Consider the following 20,721-nt stretch of genomic DNA (forward strand, 5'->3'; position numbering starts at 1 on the left):
GCACTCCTTTGTTTTTTGTCTGTTTAGTTCTCACTATAAATATTACATGGTAATTTATGTAGAAATAAAAACTATCCCAGCAATATGAGGATTACATTGCTTATGTTGCTTTTATTTTGTACCCAAAAAACAGCCTGATACATTACATAAAATGCATCCCTAATCACAGTCTTTGCAACCCCTGGAGCCCCCAAGTAAAATTTCTGGGTGCGCCCCTGAGCCAGTATAACCATAAATCTCTATAAGTATAGTCACCCTGTAAAGGTTTATAAAAAAAAAAAAAAAAATGCAGTTATACTGGTTTAGCTGAATGTGGAGTTGCAAGAATAAAAGTGAATTTAGCTAGAAAAATGAGGGTTTGTGTAAGGGGTTCTATTGAATATGTGCTAGTGGTCTGTTGAGCCTGGTAGTGATTGTTTCTGGGTTATCAGTAACTTTGGGTGGTTTTATCTGCCAGCAGTGTACTCTTGAGCACACGTGTGTCATCTCTGACTTGAGATTAAAAAAAAAGTTTTAAAGCAATAAAAAAATAAAAATAATAATAAATAAATAAAACAGGTAAACTCATTGAGAGACATAGGAGTTCACCAACCAAAACAGAAAATGCTGGTTAAAATCGGTATTCCAGGCCAAAACTTTTTTTTTTATATATCAACTGGCTCCAGAAAGTTAAACAGATTTGTAAATTACTTAAAAAATCTTAATCCTTGCAATAGTTATTAGCTTCTGAAGTTGAGTTGTTTTTTTTGGTCTAACTGCTTTCTGATGACTCACGTCCCGGGAGCTGTGCAGTTCCTATGGGGATATTCTCCCATCATGCACAGCTCTTGGGACGTGACATCATCATTGAGCAGTTAGACAGAAAACTTCAGAAGCTAATAACTATTGAATGGATTAATTAATTTTTTAATAGAAGTCATTTACAAATCTGTTTAACTTTCCGGAGCCAGTTGATATATAAAAAAAAGTTTTTGCCTGGAATACCCCTTTAAGAATGCAATAAAATCACAGTTTGAACCTAGCCTTTAAGACAGATTCCTACTTGAACATACTCCTGGTTTAATTTTTAAAATTGAATCTGTTAGGGAGAAAAAATAGAGAGACCGATACCGGCACCTGGTGTATTACCCTTGGTAACAGGAGCTAAAGTGGTCCAGAACTGGACAGGAACCATATAGATGGCCGCTCACTTTAGAAAAGACAGTACAGGCATATAACCCCAGCGATAATGGGATACTGAAGATGCAGAGTCACTGCCAGGCTTTCTGGGTAGCAAGAGTCAGTGGCCCTGTCCTGGATAGACTGCAGAGAAGCTTGAAAAAATACCCTTTGCAGATGGCGCTGTGGCTCCTTCAGAATGATGCAAGTGGACCAATGCTAGGTTTAAGGTTCACAGTAAAACCATTTTTATTGAGTCATTAAAATAAAAAACATGCGATGACGTGTTTTGGGAGGATCCCTCCCGTCCTCAGATCAGAATCAATTCTGAGGATCTGAGGAAGGGAGGAATTCTCCCGAAACGCGTCATCACATGTTTTTTATTTTAATAACTGTCACGATGCCGGCTGGCAGGAGGTGGATCCTCTGTGCCAGAGAGGGATTGGCGTGGACCGTGCTAGTGGACCGGTTCTAAGTCACTACTGGTGTTCACCAGAGCCCGCCGCAAAGCGGGATGGTCTTGCTGCGGCGGTAGTGACCAGGTCGTATCCACTAGCAACGGCTCAACCTCTCTGACTGCTGAAGATAGGCGCGGTACAAGGGAGTAGACAGAAGCAAGGTCGGACGTAGCAGAAGGTCGAGGCAGGCAGCAAGAATCGTAGTCAATAAGGCAATAGCAGGAGGTCAAGTACACAGTATGGACAAACACAGTAACGCTTTCACTAGGCTCTAAGGCAACAAGATCCGGCAGGGGAGTGCAGGGGCAGTGATCAGATATAGTCTGGGAGCAGGTGGAAGCCAATTAAGCTAATTGGGCCAGGCACCAATCATTGGTGCACTGGCCCTTTAAGTCTCAGGGAGCTGGCGCGCGCGCGCCCTAGAGAGCGGAGCCGCGCGCGCCAGCACATGACAGCAGGGGACCGGGACGGGTAAGTGACCTGGGATGCGATTCGCGAGCGGGCGCGTCCCGCTGTGCGAATTGCATCCCCGACGGCCATGACAGTGCAGCGCTCCCGGTCAGCGGGACCGACCGGGGCGCTGCGGAGAGAGAGACGCCGTAAGCGCTCCGGGGAGGAGCAGGGACCCGGAGCGCTAGGCGTAACAGTACCCCCCCCCTTAGGTCTCCCCTTCTCTTTGTCCGGTAACTGCCTCCCCTGGGATGAGGACACCGGGAAAGAATGGAGGGTTTCCTCAACGGCAGGCAGTACAGCAGGAGTGGGAATGGGGAGGGAGGGCAGAGGGCGAGGCCTGGCACGGGGCAGTGTGACACCAGGACGGGGGCCATGAGGAGGCACCGAGGCTTGCCTGACTGGACTGGGAGGGGGGGAGAGGCACTTCTTATGGCAGGCAGAGTCCATAAAGACCTTAGGGAGACCGGTTACAGGGGGAACCACAGGGTCACGGCAGGGAGTACTGGGAACCGGTTTAAGGCAGTCCTTGAAACAAGAGGTACCCCAGCTCTTGATCTCCCCTGTGGACCAATCCAGGGTTGGGGAATGGTGTTGAAGCCAGGGTAGTCCAAGGAGAATTTCGGAAGTGCAATTGGAGAGGACCAAAAACTCAATTTTTTCGTGATGAGGTCCGATGCACATTAGGAGGGGCTCCGTGCGGTAACGCACGGTGCAATCCAACCTGACTCCGTTGACCGCGGAAATGTAGAGTGGCTTGACGAGACGGGTCACCGGGATGCGGAATTTATTCACCAAGGAATCCAGAATAAAATTCCCAGAGGCACCAGAGTCCAAGCAGGCCACGGCTGAGAGGGAAGAGTTGGCTGAAGGAGAAATCCGTACGGGCACCGTGAGACGTGGAGAAGCCGACTTAGCATTAAGAGACGCCACACCCACGAGAGCTGGGTGCGAGCGTGCGTTTCCCAGACGTGGAGGACGGATAGGGCAATCCACCAAGAAATGTTCGGTACTGGCACAGTACAGACAAAGATTCTCTTCCCTACGGCGATTCCTCTCTTCCTGGGTCAGGCGAGACCGATCCACTTGCATGGCCTCCTCGGCGGGAGGCCTAGGCGTAGATTGCAATGGAGACTGTGGGAGAGGTGTCCAGAGATCTAAGTCTTTTTCCTGGCGGAGCTCTTGATGCCTCTCAGAAAAACGCATGTCAATGCGAGTGGCTAGATGAATGAGTTCATGCAGGTTAGCAGGAGTTTCTCGTGCGGCCAGAACATCTTTAATGTTGCTGGATAGGCCTTTTTTAAAGGTCGCGCAGAGGGCCTCATTATTCCAGGATAGTTCAGAAGCAAGAGTACGGAATTGTATGGCGTACTCGCCAACGGAAGAATTACCCTGGACCAGGTTCAGCAGGGCAGTCTCAGCAGAAGAGGCTCGGGCAGGTTCCTCAAAGACACTTCGAATTTCCGAGAAGAAGGAGTGTACAGAGGCAGTGACGGGGTCATTGCGGTCCCAGAGCGGTGTGGCCCAAGACAGAGCTTTCCCAGACAGAAGGCTGACTACGAAAGCCACCTTAGACCTTTCAGTAGGAAACTGGTCCGACATCATCTCCAAGTGCAGGGAACATTGTGAAAGAAAGCCACGGCAAAACTTAGAGTCCCCATCAAATTTGTCCGGCAGGGACAAGCGGAGGCTAGGAGTGGCCACTCGCTGCGGAAGAGGTGCAGGAGCTGGCGGAGGAGATGGTTGTTGCTGCTGTAGCTGAGACTGAAATTGCTGTAGCTGTGACTGAAGCTGCTGTAGCTGCGACTGGAGTTGCTGTGTCATGGTGGTCAAGTACGACAGCTGGTGATCTTGTTGGGCGATCTGTCGGGCTTGCTGGGCGACCAGTGTAGTGAGGTCGGCGACAACTGGCAGAGGAACTTCAGCGGGATCCATGGCCGGATCTACTGTCACGATGCCGGCTGGCAGGAGGTGGATCCTCTGTGCCAGAGAGGGATTGGCGTGGACCGTGCTAGTGGACCGGTTCTAAGTCACTACTGGTGTTCACCAGACCCCGCCGCAAAGCGGGATGGTCTTGCTGCGGCGGTAGTGACCAGGTTGTATCCACTAGCAACGGCTCAACCTCTCTGACTGCTGAAGATAGGCGCGGTACAAGGGAGTAGACAGAAGCAAGGTCGGACGTAGCAGAAGGTCGGGGCAGGCAGCAAGAATCGTAGTCAATAAGGCAATAGCAGGAGGTCAAGTACACAGTATGGACAAACACAGTAACGCTTTCACTAGGCTCTAAGGCAACAAGATCCGGCAGGGGAGTGCAGGGGCAGTGATCAGATATAGTCTGGGAGCAGGTGGAAGCCAATTAAGCTAATTGGGCCAGGCACCAATCATTGGTGCACTGGCCCTTTAAGTCTCAGGGAGCTGGCGCGCGCGCGCCCTAGAGAGCGGAGCCGCGCGCGCCAGCACATGACAGCAGGGGACCGGGACGGGTAAGTGACCTGGGATGCGATTCGCGAGCGGGCGCGTCCCGCTGTGTGAATTGCATCCCCGACGGCCATGACAGTGCAGCGCTCCCGGTCAGCGGGATCGACCGGGGCGCTGCGGAGAGAGAGACGCCGTAAGCGCTCCGGGGAGGAGCGGGGACCCGGAGCGCTAGGCGTAACAGTACCCCCCCCCCTTAGGTCTCCCCTTCTCTTTGTCCGGTAACTGCCTCCCCTGGGATGAGGACACCGGGAAAGAATGGAGGGTTTCCTCAACGGCAGGCAGTACAGCAGGAGTGGGAATGGGGAGGGAGGGCAGAGGGCGAGGCCTGGCACGGGGCAGTGTGACACCAGGACGGGGGCCATGAGGAGGCACCGAGGCTTGCCTGACTGGACTGGGAGGGGGGGAGAGGCACTTCTTATGGCAGGCAGAGTCCATAAAGACCTTAGGGAGACCGGTTACAGGGGGAACCACAGGGTCACGGCAGGGAGTACTGGGAACCGGTTTAAGGCAGTCCTTGAAACAAGAGGTACCCCAGCTCTTGATCTCCCCTGTGGACCAATCCTGGGTTGGGGAATGGTGTTGAAGCCAGGGTAGTCCAAGGAGAATTTCGGAAGTGCAATTGGAGAGGACCAAAAACTCAATTTTTTCGTGATGAGGTCCGATGCACATTAGGAGGGGCTCCGTGCGGTAACGCACGGTGCAATCCAACCTGACTCCGTTGACCGCGGAAATGTAGAGTGGCTTGACGAGACGGGTCACCGGGATGCGGAATTTATTCACCAAGGAATCCAGAATAAAATTCCCAGAGGCACCGGAGTCCAAGCAGGCCACGGCTGAGAGGGAAGAGTTGGCTGAAGGAGAAATCCGTACGGGCACCGTGAGACGTGGAGAAGCCGACTTAGCATCAAGAGACGCCACACCCACGAGAGCTGGGTGCGAGCGTGCGTTTCCCAGACGTGGAGGACGGATAGGGCAATCCACCAAGAAATGTTCGGTACTGGCACAGTACAGACAAAGATTCTCTTCCCTACGGCGATTCCTCTCTTCCTGGGTCAGGCGAGACCGATCCACTTGCATGGCCTCCTCGGCGGGAGGCCTAGGCGTAGATTGCAATGGAGACAGTGGGAGAGGTGTCCAGAGATCTAAGTCTTTTTCCTGGCGGAGCTCTTGATGCCTCTCAGAAAAACGCATGTCAATGCGAGTGGCTAGATGAATGAGTTCATGCAGGTTAGCAGGAGTTTCTCGTGCGGCCAGAACATCTTTAATGTTGCTGGATAGGCCTTTTTTAAAGGTCGCGCAGAGGGCCTCATTATTCCAGGATAGTTCAGAAGCAAGAGTACGGAATTGTATGGCGTACTCGCCAACGGAAGAATTACCCTGGACCAGGTTCAGCAGGGCAGTCTCAGCAGAAGAGGCTCGGGCAGGTTCCTCAAAGACACTTCGAATTTCCGAGAAGAAGGAGTGTACAGAGGCAGTGACGGGGTCATTGCGGTCCCAGAGCGGTGTGGCCCAAGACAGAGCTTTCCCAGACAGAAGGCTGACTACGAAAGCCACCTTAGACCTTTCAGTAGGAAACTGGTCCGACATCATCTCCAAGTGCAGGGAACATTGTGAAAGAAAGCCACGGCAAAACTTAGAGTCCCCATCAAATTTGTCCGGCAGGGACAAGCGGAGGCTAGGAGTGGCCACTCGCTGCGGAAGAGGTGCAGGAGCTGGCGGAGGAGATGGTTGTTGCTGCTGTAGCTGAGACTGAAATTGCTGTAGCTGTGACTGAAGCTGCTGTAGCTGCGACTGGAGTTGCTGTGTCATGGTGGTCAAGTACGACAGCTGGTGATCTTGTTGGGCGATCTGTCGGGCTTGCTGGGCGACCAGTGTAGTGAGGTCGGCGACAACTGGCAGAGGAACTTCAGCGGGATCCATGGCCGGATCTACTGTCACGATGCCGGCTGGCAGGAGGTGGATCCTCTGTGCCAGAGAGGGATTGGCGTGGACCGTGCTAGTGGACCGGTTCTAAGTCACTACTGGTGTTCACCAGACCCCGCCGCAAAGCGGGATGGTCTTGCTGCGGCGGTAGTGACCAGGTCGTATCCACTAGCAACGGCTCAACCTCTCTGACTGCTGAAGATAGGCGCGGTACAAGGGAGTAGACAGAAGCAAGGTCGGACGTAGCAGAAGGTCGGGGCAGGCAGCAAGAATCGTAGTCAATAAGGCAATAGCAGGAGGTCAAGTACACAGTATGGACAAACACAGTAACGCTTTCACTAGGCTCTAAGGCAACAAGATCCGGCAGGGGAGTGCAGGGGCAGTGATCAGATATAGTCTGGGAGCAGGTGGAAGCCAATTAAGCTAATTGGGCCAGGCACCAATCATTGGTGCACTGGCCCTTTAAGTCTCAGGGAGCTGGCGCGCGCGCGCCCTAGAGAGCGGAGCCGTGCGCGCCAGCACATGACAGCAGGGGACCGGGACGGGTAAGTGACCTGGGATGCGATTCGCGAGCGGGCGCGTCCCGCTGTGCGAATCGCATCCCCGACGGCCATGACAGTGCAGCGCTCCCGGTCAGCGGGACCGACCGGGGCGCTGCGGAGAGAGAGACGCCGTAAGCGCTCCGGGGAGGAGCGGGGACCCGGAGCGCTAGGCGTAACAATAATTCAATAAAAATGGTTCCACTGTGAACCTTAAACCTATCATTGGTTCACTTGCATCATTCTGAAGGAGCCACAGCACCATCTTCAAAGGGTATTTTATCAAGCTTCTCTGAATGCGGAAATTATGGCATGTGAACATAGCCTAAGTTATGTTTTCTGGTCCCAATAAATGCTTAAGACACTGAATTATTCCATCTGTCCACTGTTCTTTCTGCAAAGAACAGTGGACAGATGGGGAATCTGTCACTAGCATCACCTGCATTAACCTGTTGGTACACACTAATAGTTCGGGTGGAAATAATTTCAACATTGTTTATTGTAATGCCCTGAAAATTAAAATATGCAAATGAGGTACTTTGGTCTTCTGGGGTCATTCCTAGCCCCTTGGTGCACTCTTCTACACATCCGGTTTCTTTTTATCTTACTGAAGAGCTGAGGTATGTGCTCTCAAATCCCCCAAATGCAAGTAAAAAGTGCAAGTGTTCACACAAAATAACGTGCACGAGGATGCGGTCTTTCGCATGCCCTTCTCCGAAAGGAGAGAGGCCCCCCAACAAACCAAAACCCTTTGCCTCCAGGCCAAAAGGCACCTGCAAGGTTCCAGGTACAATGTCCCCTTTCGCCAAAGCTACTCAGAGACCAAAAGTGCCTCTGGTGGACAACTAGGCATTAACCAAGTTGCCACCGGAGCCAGTAAAACCAGTTTGGTTTCCCTGCCGTAGCATACAGGGTATGACAGGGAGGTGAGGAACCTAATGGCCACACATAACTCCCCTAGACCGGCAGGAGGGACATCCAGAAGGGCAACCGCACCTTGACCAAATCCTAGTGAACAAACGAACACAAAAAGTGGACACAATGACATAAAACTTAATAAATAAATAAGTGAATGAGCGCAGTGTAATACTGCCTGGACATCCGACTGGATCTCTAAAAATTCCCTGATCGTAGCCGGAATGCCGGGATACAAAGGGTGAGTGCCCAGAAGAGTGAGAGAAAAATTGCATGCTACGTGCCATCAGTCAAGTGTGGTTGCCAATCCCAAGTGAGTTCTGACACCCTTGGGTCACCACTCCCTGGGCACTTTTGCACCTTGGCTCTTACTCTACTCTCTTACTCCTGGATAGACTGCAGAGAAGCTTGAATAAATACCCTTTGCAGATGGCACTGTGGCTCCTTCAGAATCATGCAAGTGGACCAATGCTAGGTTTAAGGTTCACAGTAAAACCATTTTTATTGAGTCATTAAAATAAAAAACATGCGATGACGTGTTTTGGGAGGATCCCTCCCTTCCTCAGATCAGAATCAATTCTGAGGATCTGAGGAAGGGAGGGATTCTCCCGAAACACGTCATCGCATGTTTTTTATTTTAATAACTCAATAAAAATGGTTCCACTGTGAACCTTAAACCTATCATTGGTCCAAGGGGTGAGTGCCCAGAAGAGTGAGAGAAAAATTGCGTGCTACGTGCCATCAGTCAAGTGTGGTTGCCAATCCCAAGTGAGTTCCGACACCCTTGAGTCACCACTCCCTGGGCACTTTTGCACCTTGGCTCTTACTCTACTTTCTTACTCCCTTTTTGCCAGATCCAACAGGAACAGGTCTCATAAGAGATGACTGCTGCTCTCCACAGCCATCCCTGATACACCTGCCCTGCTGTTGGTTTTCCATCCTGCATTGGTGGTCTTCCACACTGCCAACTAACAGGAAAGGTAAAACACTTGATCTTAGCCAAAAGGCCGAGAAGTCTACGCACTAATGAGTGGAGGTCACTCATGTGACCTCCACTCATGATTACTGACCTGCTCTCCCACATGTACTGTTCACATGATTGGGACATCTTCACTGTACTACACCTCCAGCATGTAGCAGATACAGAGCAGGTCCTGGTCGGGCAGTCATTGCTGTTGTATTTTGTGTGGAGATCTCTGCTTCTCATTGTCTGTCCCACCAAGACCTGCTCTGTAATTTGCCAGATGCAGTACATGTGGGTTGGAGATCAGCAGTGCAGGATAGAAGAGAATGGGGCTGATGGGAATATGATGATCATGTGACAGGAGTGAGCAGAGCTGATTTAGAGTTAAAAAAAAATGAATGTAGGTCACATGTTCCCTGTATAGAATGGAGCTCAGGTCCATAAGTCGGGAGGGCAAAAGAGTGCACCAAGAAGCTGGGAACACCTCCAACACTCCATTTGTATATTTAAATTTTCAGGCACAACAAGAGAATGTGGCCAGGTGGAAAAAAGTAAACTGCACTGGGATAAGCATCACCTACACGATTACCCTGTACCAGCAGGTTAGTGTGAAGGATGCTGGTAACAGACTGGCACCTCTAACACACGTCTGGGACTGAGAAGAAGATCTTGTTTAGTATCGTAGCACAGGAAGTTTTTATTCCATCTGTTGGTAGTAATTGAGACCCCAAATTAGTATTTTCTAAATTCCAACACTGGAATTACTGGAATTTTTTTAAACAATGTGTGCACTAATAGACACTTTTCCATAGACTTTGAAGGGGTACTCCGCCCCTAGACATCTTATCCCCTATCCAAAGGATAGGGAATAAGATGTCAGATCGCCGGGGTCCCACTGCTGCGGACCCCCGGGAATCGCTGCTGCGGCACTGCGCTATCATTACTGCACAGAGCAAGTTCGTTCTGCACGTAATGACGGGCAATACAGGGGCCGGAGCATCGTTATGTCACGACTCCGCCCCTCATGACGTCATGACCCGCCCCCTCTATACAAGTCTATGGGAGGGGGCGTGGCGGTCGTCATGCCCCCACCATAGACTTGCATTAAGGGGGCGGACCGTGATATCACGAGGGGCGGAGCCATGATGTCACGCTGCTCTGTGCCCTGTATCGCCCGTCATTACGCACAGAGCGAACTCACTCTGTGCAGTAATGATAGCGCGGTGCCGCTGCAGCAATTCCCGGGGGTCCCCAGCAGCGGGACCCCGGCGATCTGACATCTTATCCCCTATCCTTTGGATAGGGGATAAGATGTCTAGGGGCAGAGTACCCCTTTAATGTAACACAACAGATAAAAAAAAAATACTGCCACTTTTTTAACTCTTTTACTGCAGTATTTTTGTTTTTATTTTACAATAATGCATTCAAAGATGTCCATAGCTGTTACGCCGAGCGCTCCGGGTCCCCGCTCCTCCCCGGAGCGCTCGCTACACTCTCGCTATTGCAGCGCTCCGGTCAGATCCACTGACCCGGTGCGCTGCGATCCTGCCTCCAGCCGGGATGCGATTCGCGATGCGGGTGGCGCCCGCTCGCGATGCGCACCCCGGCTCCCGTACCTGACTCGCTCTCCATCGGTCCTTTCCCGGCGCGCGCGGCCCCGCTCCCTAGGGCGCGCGCGCGCCGGGTCTCTGCGATTTAAAGGGCCACTGCGCCGCTGATTGGCGCAGTGGTTCTAATCAGTGTGTTCACCTGTGCACTCCCTATGTATACCTCACTTCCCCTGCACTCCCTCGCCGGATCTTGTTGCCATTGTGCCAGTGAAAGCGTTTCCTTGTGTGTTCCTAGCCTGTGTTCCAGACCTCCTGCCGTTGCCCCTGACTACGATCCTTGCTGCCTGCCCCGACCTTCTGCTACGTCCGACCTTGCTTCTGTCTACTCCCTTGTACCGCGCCTATCTTCAGCAGTCAGAGAGGTTGAGCCGTTGCTACAAGGCCACCAGCTGTCTCAACTGACCGTGATGCTACAGCAGCTACTACCTCAGCTTCAGCAATCATCTCCTCCGCCAGCTCCTGCACCTCCTCCGCAGCGAGTGGCCGCTTCAGGCCTACGACTATCCTTGCCGGATAAATTTGATGGGGACTCTAAATTTTGCCGTGGCTTTCTTTCTCAATGTTCCCTGCACTTGGAGATGATGTCGGACCAGTTTCCTACTGAAAGGTCTAAGGTGGCTTTCGTAGTCAGCCTTCTGTCTGGAAAAGCTCTGTCATGGGCCACACCGCTCTGGGACCGCAATGACCCCGTCACTGCCTCCGTACACTCCTTCTTCTCGGAAAATCGAAGTGTCTTTGAGGAACCTGCCCGAGCCTCTTCTGCTGAGACTGCCCTGTTGAACCTGGTACAGGGTAATTCTTCCGTTGGCGAGTACGCCGTACAATTCCGTACTCTTGCTTCAGAACTATCCTGGAATAATGAGGCCCTCTGCGCGACCTTTAAAAAAGGCCTATCCAGCAACATTAAAGATGTTCTGGCCGCACGAGAAATCCCTGCTAACCTACATGAACTCATTCATCTAGCCACTCGCATTGACATGCGTTTTTCCGAAAGGCGTCAGGAGCTCCGCCAGGATATGGACTTTGTTCGCACGAGGCGTTTTTTCTCCCCGGCTCCTCTCTCCTCTGGTCCCCTGCAATCCGTTCCTGTGCCTCCCGCCGTGGAGGCTATGCAGGTTGACCGGTCTCGCCTGACACCTCAAGAGAGGACACGACGCCGCATGGAGAATCTCTGCCTGTACTGTGCCGGTACCGAACACTTCCTGAAGGATTGTCCTATCCGTCCTCCCCGCCTGGAAAGACGTACGCTGACTCCGCACAAAGGTGAGACAGTCCTTGATGTCAACTCTGCTTCTCCACGTCTTACTGTGCCTGTGCGGATATCTGCCTCTACCTTCTCCTTCTCTACTATGGCCTTCTTGGATTCCGGATCTGCAGGAAATTTTATCTTGGCCTCCCTCATCAACAGGTTCAACATCCCAGTGACCAGTCTCGCCAGACCCCTCTACATCAATTGTGTTAACAATGAAAGATTGGACTGTACCATACGTTTTCGCACGGAGCCCCTCCTAATGTGCATCGGACCTCATCACGAAAAAATTGAGTTTTTGGTCCTCCCCAATTGCACTTCTGAAATTCTCCTTGGACTACCCTGGCTTCAACACCATTCCCCAACCCTGGATTGGTCCACAGGGGAGATCAAGAGTTGGGGTACCTCTTGTTTCAAGGACTGCCTTAAACCGGTTCCCAGTACTCCCTGCCGTGACCCTGTGGTTCCCCCTGTAACCGGTCTCCCCAAGGCCTATATGGACTTTGCTGATGTATTTTGCAAAAAGCAAGCTGAGACTCTACCTCCTCACAGGCCTTATGACTGTCCTATTGACCTCCTCCCGGGCACTACTCCACCCCGGGGCAGAATTTATCCTCTGTCCGCCCCAGAGACTCTTGCTATGTCTGAGTACATCCAGGAAAATTTAAAAAAGGGCTTTATCCGCAAATCCTCCTCTCCTGCCGGAGCTGGATTTTTCTTTGTGTCCAAAAAAGATGGCTCCCTACGTCCTTGCATTGACTACCGCGGTCTTAATAAAATCACGGTAAAGAACCGCTATCCTCTACCTCTTATCTCTGAACTCTTCGATCGCCTCCAAGGTGCCCACATCTTTACCAAACTGGACTTAAGAGGTGCTTATAATCTCATCCGCATCAGGGAGGGGGATGAATGGAAAACGGCATTTAACACTAGAGATGGACACTTTGAGTATCTGGTCATGCCCTTTGGCCTGTGCAACGCCCCTGCCGTCTTCCAAGACTTTGTTAATGAAATTTTTCGTGATCTCTTATATTCCTGTGTTGTTGTGTATCTGGACGATATTCTGATTTTTTCTGCCAACCTAGAAGAAAACCGCCAACATGTCCGCATGGTTCTTCAGAGACTTCGTGACAATCAACTTTATGCCAAAATGGAGAAATGTCTGTTTGAATGTCAATCTCTTCCTTTCCTAGGATACTTGGTCTCTGGCCGGGGACTACAAATGGATCCAGACAAACTCTCTGCCGTCTTAGATTGGCCACGCCCCTCCGGACTCCGTGCTATCCAACGTTTTTTGGGGTTCGCCAATTATTACAGACAATTTATTCCTCATTTTTCCACCATTGTGGCCCCTATCGTGGCTTTAACCAAAAAGAATGCCAATCCTAAGTCATGGCCTCCTCAAGCGGAAGACGCCTTTAAACGGCTCAAGGCTGCCTTTTCTTCTGCTCCCGTGCTCTCCAGACCTGACCCATCTAAACCCTTCCTATTGGAGGTTGATGCCTCCTCAGTAGGAGCTGGAGCGGTTCTTCTACAAAAAAATTCTTCCGGGCATGCTGTTACTTGTGGTTTTTTTTCTAGGACCTTTTCTCCGGCGGAGAGGAACTAATCCATTGGGGATCGAGAGCTACTGGCCATTAAATTAGCACTTGAGGAATGGAGGCATCTGCTGGAGGGATCAAAATTTCCAGTTATTATTTACACCGATCACAAGAATCTCTCCTATCTCCAGTCTGCCCAACGGCTGAATCCTCGCCAGGCCAGGTGGTCTCTGTTCTTTGCCCGGTTTAATTTTGAAATTCACTTTCGCCCTGCCGATAAGAACATTAGGGCCGATGCTCTCTCTCGTTCCTCGGACGCCTCGGAAGTAGAGCTCTCTCCGCAACACATCATTCCTCCTGACTGCCTGATCTCCACTTCTCCAGCCTCCATCAGGCAAACTCCTCCAGGGAAGACCTTCGTCTCTCCACGCCAACGCCTCGGAATCCTCAAATGGGGTCACTCCTCCCATCTCGCAGGCCATGCGGGCATCAAGAAATCCGTGCAACTCATCTCTCGTTTCTATTGGTGGCCGACTCTGGAGACGGATGTTGTTGATTTTGTGCGGGCCTGCACTGTCTGTGCCCGGGATAAGACTCCTCGCCAGAAGCCCGCTGGTCTTCTTCATCCTCAGCTTGTCCCCGAACAGCCTTGGTCTCTGATTGGTATGGACTTTATTACAGACTTACCCCCATCCCGTGGCAACACTGTTGTTTGGGTGGTCGTTGATCGATTTTCCAAGATGGCACATTTTATTCCTCTTCCTGGTCTTCCTTCCGCGCCTCAGTTGGCAAAACAATTTTTTGTACACATTTTTCGTCTTCACGGGTTGCCCACGCAGATCGTCTCGGATAGAGGCGTCCAATTCGTGTCAAAATTCTGGAGGGCTCTCTGTAAACAACTCAAGATTAAATTAAACTTTTCTTCTGCTTATCATCCTCAGTCCAATGGGCAAGTAGAAAGAGTTAACCAGGTCCTGGGTGATTATTTACGGCATTTTGTTTCCTCCCGCCAGGATGACTGGGCAGATCTTCTACCATGGGCCGAATTCTCGTATAACTTCAGAGTCTCTGAGTCTTCTTCCAAATCCCCATTTTTCGTGGTGTACGGCCGTCACCCTCTTCCCCCCCTCCCTACTCCCTTGCCCTCTGGTTTGCCCGCTGTGGATTAAATAACTCGTGATCTTTCCACCATATGGAAAGAGACCCAAAATTCTCTCTTACAGGCTTCATCACGCATGAAGAAGTTTGCTGATAAGAAAAGAAGAGCTCCCCCCATTTTTTCTCCCGGAGACAAGGTATGGCTCTCCGCTAAATATGTCCGCTTCCGTGTTCCCAGCTACAAATTGGGACCACGCTATCTTGGTCCTTTCAAAATTTTGTGCCAGATTAATCCTGTCTCTTACAAACTTCTTCTTCCTCCTTCTCTTCGTATTCCTAATGCCTTTCACGTTTCTCTTCTTAAACCACTCATCATCAACCGTTTCTCTCCCAAACTTGTTTCTCCCACTCCTGTTTCCGGCTCCTCGGACATCTTCTCCGTAAAGGAGATACTGGCCTCCAAGAAGGTCAGAGGGAAAACCTTTTTTTTGGTCGATTGGGAGGGCTGTGGTCCTGAAGAGAGATCCTGGGAACCTGAGGACAATATCCTAGACAAAAGTCTGGTCCTCAGGTTCTCAGGCTCCAAGAAGAGGGGGAGACCCAAGGGGGGGGGTACTGTTACGCCGAGCGCTCCGGGTCCCCGCTCCTCCCCGGAGCGCTCGCTACACTCTCGCTATTGCAGCGCTCCGGTCAGATCCACTGACCCGGTGCGCTGCGATCCTGCCTCCAGCCGGGATGCGATTCGCGATGCGGGTGGCGCCCGCTCGCGATGCGCACCCCGGCTCCCGTACCTGACTCGCTCTCCGTCTGTCCTGTCCCGGCGCGCGCGGCCCCGCTCCCTAGGGCGCGCGCGCGCCGGGTCTCTGCGATTTAAAGGGCCACTGCGCCGCTGATTGGCGCAGTGGTTCTAATCAGTGTGTTCACCTGTGCACTCCCTATGTATACCTCACTTCCCCTGCACTCCCTCGCCGGATCTTGTTGCCATTGTGCCAGTGAAAGCGTTTCCTTGTGTGTTCCTAGCCTGTGTTCCAGACCTCCTGCCGTTGCCCCTGACTACGATCCTTGCTGCCTGCCCCGACCTTCTGCTACGTCCGACCTTGCTTCTGTCTACTCCCTTGTACCGCGCCTATCTTCAGCAGTCAGAGAGGTTGAGCCGTTGCTAGTGGATACGACCTGGTCACTACCGCCGCAGCAAGACCATCCCGCTTTGCGGCAGGCTCTGGTGAACACCAGTAGTGACTTAGAACCGGTCCACTAGCACGGTCCACGCCAATCCCTCTCTGGCACAGAGGATCCACCTTCTGCCAGCCGGCATCGTGACAATAGCCTTTAAATGAAATCTGTCATCTCTATTTGCTGCTAAGACACCATTATGATATGAAAGCAAACTTTACATTTCCTGGAGCTGATGGTGGTTGCCAAAATTGCTCTTTTTTGTTTTTTTAGCAAAGTGTCAAGAAAGTGGGGGTGCTGCTCAGGTGCCACAGTCTGGGAAGCGTCCTCACTTACCTTATCTCTCAGCCCTTCCTTGTCTGATGTACAGGGCTCTGGTACCATCTAAAAATGCAATACAATGATCCCTCGACCTACGATGGCCCCGACATACAATAATTTCAACATGCGATGGCCTCTCAGAGGCCATCGCATGTTGAAGGCAGCATCAACATACAATGCTTTTGTATGTCAGGGCCATCACATAAACGTCCCTCTGGGCTCCGCTGCATGGCCATCGCCATGACGACGTTATGACAGCGATGGAGAGCGACGATCCTGGCCAGCGGTGATGGCCCGGAGCGGCGAGGACACCCCGGGGACGTGATGGCAGCGACGATACAGGGCAGCGGTGACAGTCCGGAGCGGCGGGGACATGTGAGTATAACTTTTTATATTACTATTGGACGGATCCCTAAACATACGATGGATTCAAGTAACGATGGTTCATTTGGAAAAAATTACCATCGTATGTTGAGGGATCACTATAGTGGCCACCCTTGTTGCATAGTTCCCCACTTTCTAATAATCTACCTTCCTAGGTGCGCTTAAAGAAATGTTCCGACAAATGGCAGATGAAGTGATTCCTTCTACTTTTTCTTTGTAGCACCCTGAACACCCTATTACCCTTCTGGCCTCTGAGGCAAACAATAGCTGGAGCGCCGGAGGTCTCACAATGACATGCATACAGCCATACCAGAAATGGAGGATTTCTTTTGATGGTCAATTAAGGTAAATGGCACCTCCTTGCTGTCCTTTTATAGGATTGAGGGAAAATGAGAATACGGTGTGCAGTGACCAGTAAATGGTAATGCAATATCTATGCAGACCACTCCCACTAATAATAAGATTACTGCTGACTCTGCCCTCTTATGTTAATGAGATGTCTTTACATAGTAAATGGAAAAAGTCTATTTATAACAAAAACCTGCTTAAGTAACCTGCTTTCTGTTATTTTTTGATTTACAGAAAGGGACCTTTCCAACATGTTGGTGAAGGTGGTGGCCAAAGCGTGCATGTAAAGTTTACAATAGTGTATGTGAAATATTTATCTTTGTCTAGGCAACCACAGGTCCAGGTATATCCAGATTTATAGCAAATGTACATTCAATCTCTTTGTGTCTCCTTTACAGATGGTCGGCTACCACTGAAGTCTTTGACTTTGATTATGACTTTCATCCTGGTACAGCTGCAGAGGCAATGGCTATGGAACCGCTAACTCGAGATTTTTTAACAGCTGTAAAAAAGTAAGATTCAACAAAATACAAAGGAGATAGGACGAGGGCAGCAAGAAATGTAAAAGGGTGAGAAGGAGCAGCTGTCAGCGTGATTCATATGATCCATAGGAAGTAATCAGATCTGATGACCGATAAATCCACAGACACAATATAATCATGTGGCTTTGTAAGGCTACCTTTCCACCCAACTTATTTCTGACATTTTTTAAGCCTACAAAAAGGCAGAAAATTCACCAGAAATATTGACAATACGTTTTGAAGCACTTTTGCAGTTTTTCTGGCATTTTTCAAGGGGTAGCAAAATAAACAGCTGATTTAGAATTTTAAAAAAATTCCAGAAAAACTGACTTCAATGGGTAGAAAATTATGCAGCAGCAGATACGCAACAGAAAATGGCATGCGTGATCCTAACCTAAAGGCTTAAAAGTGAAAACCGTCTCATAGACAGAATCCATCACTAAGCTGGAGCTTGCTCTAACCTCCAATTATTACACCATTACAGGGGTACCAGGAAGAGCCGGTAATCGTTGTAGTCCATCAAATCCGAAGAATTCCTCTGCATACACATATCTCAAACAAGAAGAAAAACACAAAAAATGAGTTAGTACATTTTGGGCACCCATAAAGTGCATAAAGCAGTGTTTCCCAAACAGGGAGTCCTCAGGTGATGTTAAACTACAACCCCGAGCATTCCCAGACAGCCAAAAAACCTGACCCTGTTCCAGCTCTGTCATCCTCCTGTGTAGCTTTTCCTCAACTGACAACATCACTAGAGGTGGGGCTACACAGAACCAGGCCGGAGCTCGAACGGAGGTGGGTAAGTGGACTTCTTATCACAGAATACAGACATCCTTGTAGATGGCTGTATACTATGTACCCCTCTAAGGAGTTAACTAGTGCTGCATAGCAGCACAGCTTAACTCGTTCACTGCTGGGCCAGCTCATAGTGTTCAGCCCCACAAGGTGTTACAGTAAACCAGCGATCTATACAGATTGCTGGTTTACTGTATGTTCTTGCTGGGCAGGATGTCTATGATGTATAACTCCTGCCCAGCCGGAGTAGTATGATGGGAGTCCAGACTCAGTTAAAGTCTAAAGCGGTGTGCTAGGTACTGCTGTATACTGTACAGCCAGCAGAGGTAAGTAGTGATACTATGCATCTCTATATACCTCCGTAGATGCTGACATTTGGCATTTTTTCCTACAAAAACACCATTGTCTAGTGATTCCAAAAAGCAGGAAAAAATCCCCAAACCCAAAAACACATAGTGGATTTGTCATTTGATAATTCCTTATTGACTCACTGCCAACATCTAGTCAGCATGTGGAAAATGAGCTTTAGGTGCCCTTCAGATACAGATTTTGCTTGGCATTTCTGGCCTTTAAATAAAAATAAAAAAATACCCAACAAAAAATACCCCTGCCCTCTTTTTTTTCTCATCAATGATGCAATTTTTTTTAATTTTTTTCTCCCAAAATAGCATCTGTTAGTGTAGGTGTTTTTATGTCGCATTATTCCCTGTTTTTCTCATTATGAATCATGTGATTCTTTCATGATATGACTCAAAAATTTCTGTTGAAGAATTGGGGGGACAAAAAGTGGTAAAACTACTTCCACAAAATACATTATAAACACTACTGTGGCTATTACTACAACAACTACTATACAACTATCACTGACATTACTACAACTGTAACACCCATGTTTCTGAAGAAACGAACCCCGGTGGATGTGGATCCGCTGGAACCGTGTGGCAGATGACTCGGACCGTACCAGGGAGCGGAGTCTAAGGTGCCGCTGGTTTTCACCATAGCCAGTCGCAAAGTGGGATGGACTTGCTGCTGCAGGTGGCACCCAGGTCGCTACCCCTGGCACGGCTTGACCACACAGGCGGCTGAGGAGATGCGAGGCACAGGAGGGATAAGGCAACTCATAGTCTGGATAGCAGAAGGTCAGTGCAGGCACAGTAGCGTAATCAAAGTGAAGCAGGCATAGGCAGGCGGCAGAAGAGAAAGGTCAAGTCACAAGAGCAAGAGATCTGATACATCGCAAGGCATTACAGAGGAACGCTTTCTCAAAGGCACAAGGCAACAAAGATCTGGCAGGGAACTGAGGAGGGTGGAGGAATTTGTAACTGAGCCACAGGTGGATTACACTAATGAGCGTACTGGCCCTTTAATTCTTAAAGCTCCGGAGTGCCCGCCCCCTAGGGGACAGGGACACGCGTGCCGGAGCAGAGAGGCAAAGGTAGGAGAAACACCCGTAGAGTGACGGACTGGGGCTCGCAGCGTGTGGCCGGAGCGCATAACGTAACAACAACCATGGTTAGTACTACTATTCCAACAACCACTGTTAGTGCTGCTATTTCTACTACTTTTATTACATTAACAAAAGTCTCTCCGCATAATTTGGAACTTAGTTACTACTTTAGCAGATTAGACTCTCGCCCATCGTCAAAAGCTTTGAACAAAATCTGATAACTCAACTCTTCAAAAACGTCTACAACCACGTTGCCACTACACTGCTATATAAACAGTTGCCTCTTTTACCCTTTTTCCTTACCTTTTAGAATGTAAACTTAAACCCTTTTTCATATGTACAGTGCCCTGGAATTACTACCATCACTACTTTAACTACAACCACTATTATACTGTTTCAGCAGTATTAGTACTACTATTGCTACTTCAGCGCTAAGGCTAGTTTTCTACCTAATTTTTTATGACATTTTCTGGAAAACTGCCAGTGACGTTTTTGAGTAAAAGCCAGAAGTGTATTCAGAATGGGAAATATAATGAAGGAATTATACTTCTCCTGGGTCCACTTCCGACTTTGGCTCTAAAACTGCAGTGGCGACCTAGTTTAATATTACAACATTATAACAACAACCACCACTATTATTAACAAGCTACCACAACAAGCAATATTAGTACTACTACTGTATAACCACTACTACCACAACAATCCCATGATTCATATGACTATTGCAATGATCACCACTACTACAATCTCTATTAGCACTATTATCACTACTAATAGTAATGCAGCCTTTGATGCAGTTGCTTGCTCTTTGCATTTTTATTTGCAGTCACTTCTCTGTTGCTTGCTTGCAGATCTAAGGATGAGCATCATCGCTATGAGCAGTGGGGAAACCTCCTGGCTGAGGTGTCAATCAGTGGGGATGAAAAGTCCCGGATGTCCTTCAGTGGGATCCGCAGCCATTCCTATGGTACTTCAATCATCCTCTTCCTCTGCAGATAGGACTCAGTAAGAAGCATTTGATGACTGCATTTTTTTTCTCATACAGGTGTCAGGAACTGGATGGATTTTTACAGATACATCATGTTTTTAATGCAGTTTGAGGTGAGTGTGATGGTGGGTCCATGAAGCCATCATGGACCCAAATTATTATTCATCCAATTTACTACAGTGTAACATCTGCACTAAATTACCCCAGTGGAAAACCATGACAATAGTGTTCCAATACTCCAGATAATCCAATTGGTCTAAGTTCACATGGTGCATTTTTTGCATTTTTATTGTGTTTTGAATTCAAAGGAAAAGGCCAAATTGCAACAACCACAGATTTTCCACAGATTGTCAGTGTAGTT

General features: G+C 49.5%; 1 protein-coding gene across 3 annotated transcripts in view; it reads left to right on the top strand.

Annotated features, from left to right (window-relative positions):
• LOC130276309 (uncharacterized) overlaps positions 1-20,721 on the top strand; it is a 73,320-nt gene that overhangs the window by 10,558 nt on the left and 42,041 nt on the right. Inside the window, exons 3-8 of one of the 3 annotated variants that reach the window (XM_056525493.1) lie at positions 16,071-16,252; positions 16,482-16,606; positions 16,844-16,909; positions 17,008-17,121; positions 20,224-20,339; positions 20,418-20,473. In XM_056525493.1, the coding sequence (XP_056381468.1) occupies positions 16,202-16,252; positions 16,482-16,606; positions 16,844-16,909; positions 17,008-17,121; positions 20,224-20,339; positions 20,418-20,473 (528 nt within the window). In that variant the 5' untranslated portion in view covers positions 16,071-16,201. Of the gene's footprint in view, positions 1-15,716; positions 16,253-16,481; positions 16,607-16,843; positions 16,910-17,007; positions 17,122-20,223; positions 20,340-20,417; positions 20,474-20,721 lie in introns of those variants that run through there. The other 2 variants (XM_056525494.1, XM_056525492.1) reach the window with 2 other exon arrangements.

The sequence above is a fragment of the Hyla sarda genome, chromosome 6 (assembly GCF_029499605.1).
Source record: "Hyla sarda isolate aHylSar1 chromosome 6, aHylSar1.hap1, whole genome shotgun sequence".
NCBI classification, from domain to species: domain Eukaryota; kingdom Metazoa; phylum Chordata; class Amphibia; order Anura; family Hylidae; genus Hyla; species Hyla sarda.